The sequence below is a fragment of the Myotis brandtii genome, unplaced genomic scaffold, assembly GCF_000412655.1.
Source record: "Myotis brandtii unplaced genomic scaffold, ASM41265v1 scaffold691, whole genome shotgun sequence".
NCBI lineage: Eukaryota > Metazoa > Chordata > Mammalia > Chiroptera > Vespertilionidae > Myotis > Myotis brandtii.
Window position 1 is genome coordinate 323182 of NW_005370704.1, and position 758 is coordinate 323939.

General features: G+C 68.6%; 1 protein-coding gene across 1 annotated transcript in view; it reads left to right on the top strand.

The window, feature by feature from the left end:
* Positions 1–509: 509 nt before the first annotated feature.
* The window catches only part of SOHLH1 (spermatogenesis and oogenesis specific basic helix-loop-helix 1), a 13533-nt gene continuing 13284 nt past the window's right edge, over positions 510–758 (top strand). Inside the window, exon 1 of the mRNA XM_014529665.1 lies at positions 510–587. Coding sequence (XP_014385151.1) covers positions 510–587 — 78 coding nt within the window. The remainder of the gene's footprint in view (positions 588–758) is intronic.

A 758-nucleotide genomic window follows, 5' to 3' on the forward strand; every position in this document is an offset into this window, starting at 1 on the left:
GCCCAGGAGAGGACGGTGGCAGGTCCCCACGGGGGGTGGGGGGGCCACAGGCAGCCCCTCTGGACCTGGAGCCTGGGCATCTTTCTGCAAATGCATATATACACCTTCTTATTGATTTCAGAGGAAGGGAGAGGGAGAGGGAGAGAGAAACATCGATGATGAGAGTCATTGCTTGGCTGCCTCCTGCAGGCCCAGCGCCTCCCACACGCGGGGCAGGGAGGGTGGACCTGGGCTGGGGAAGCCTGGACTCGGATCCTGAAGGACTCGACTCCTGGGGGCGGGCGCCTGTGTCCTTCCCTCCGCCTGCCCCCGCGGCTGCTGGAGGGGCTGGCGGCTGCAGGCCTCTCTCCTGGCTGCTGCTGGGATGCGGGCTCAGGGGCCGGGGATGTGGGCTCAGGGCAGGCTCAGGCTCAGGTGCATCTGGCTTGTCCGGAAGCAGGAAGCGGATCTCCCTGAGCTGTGAGCGCCTGCGGGCCCTCCTGCCCCGGTTCGACGGCCGGCGCGAGGACATGGCCTCCGTCCTGGAGATGTCTGTCCAGTTCCTCCGGATGGCGGGCACTGTGCTGCCCAGCGGGGAGCAGCAGGCTGTGAGTGTGCGGGCGCTCCCTCCCACCTGCACGGCCAGGGCGGCTCTGAGTCCCGCACCTCTCCTGGGTGCACATCCCCCGGCACCACACCTCCTGTGGGAGCGGCACTGTGGCCCCACCCGTGGTGCCAGCATTGCCCTGAGGCCGTGGTGGCCCGGCCCCCCCCTTCCT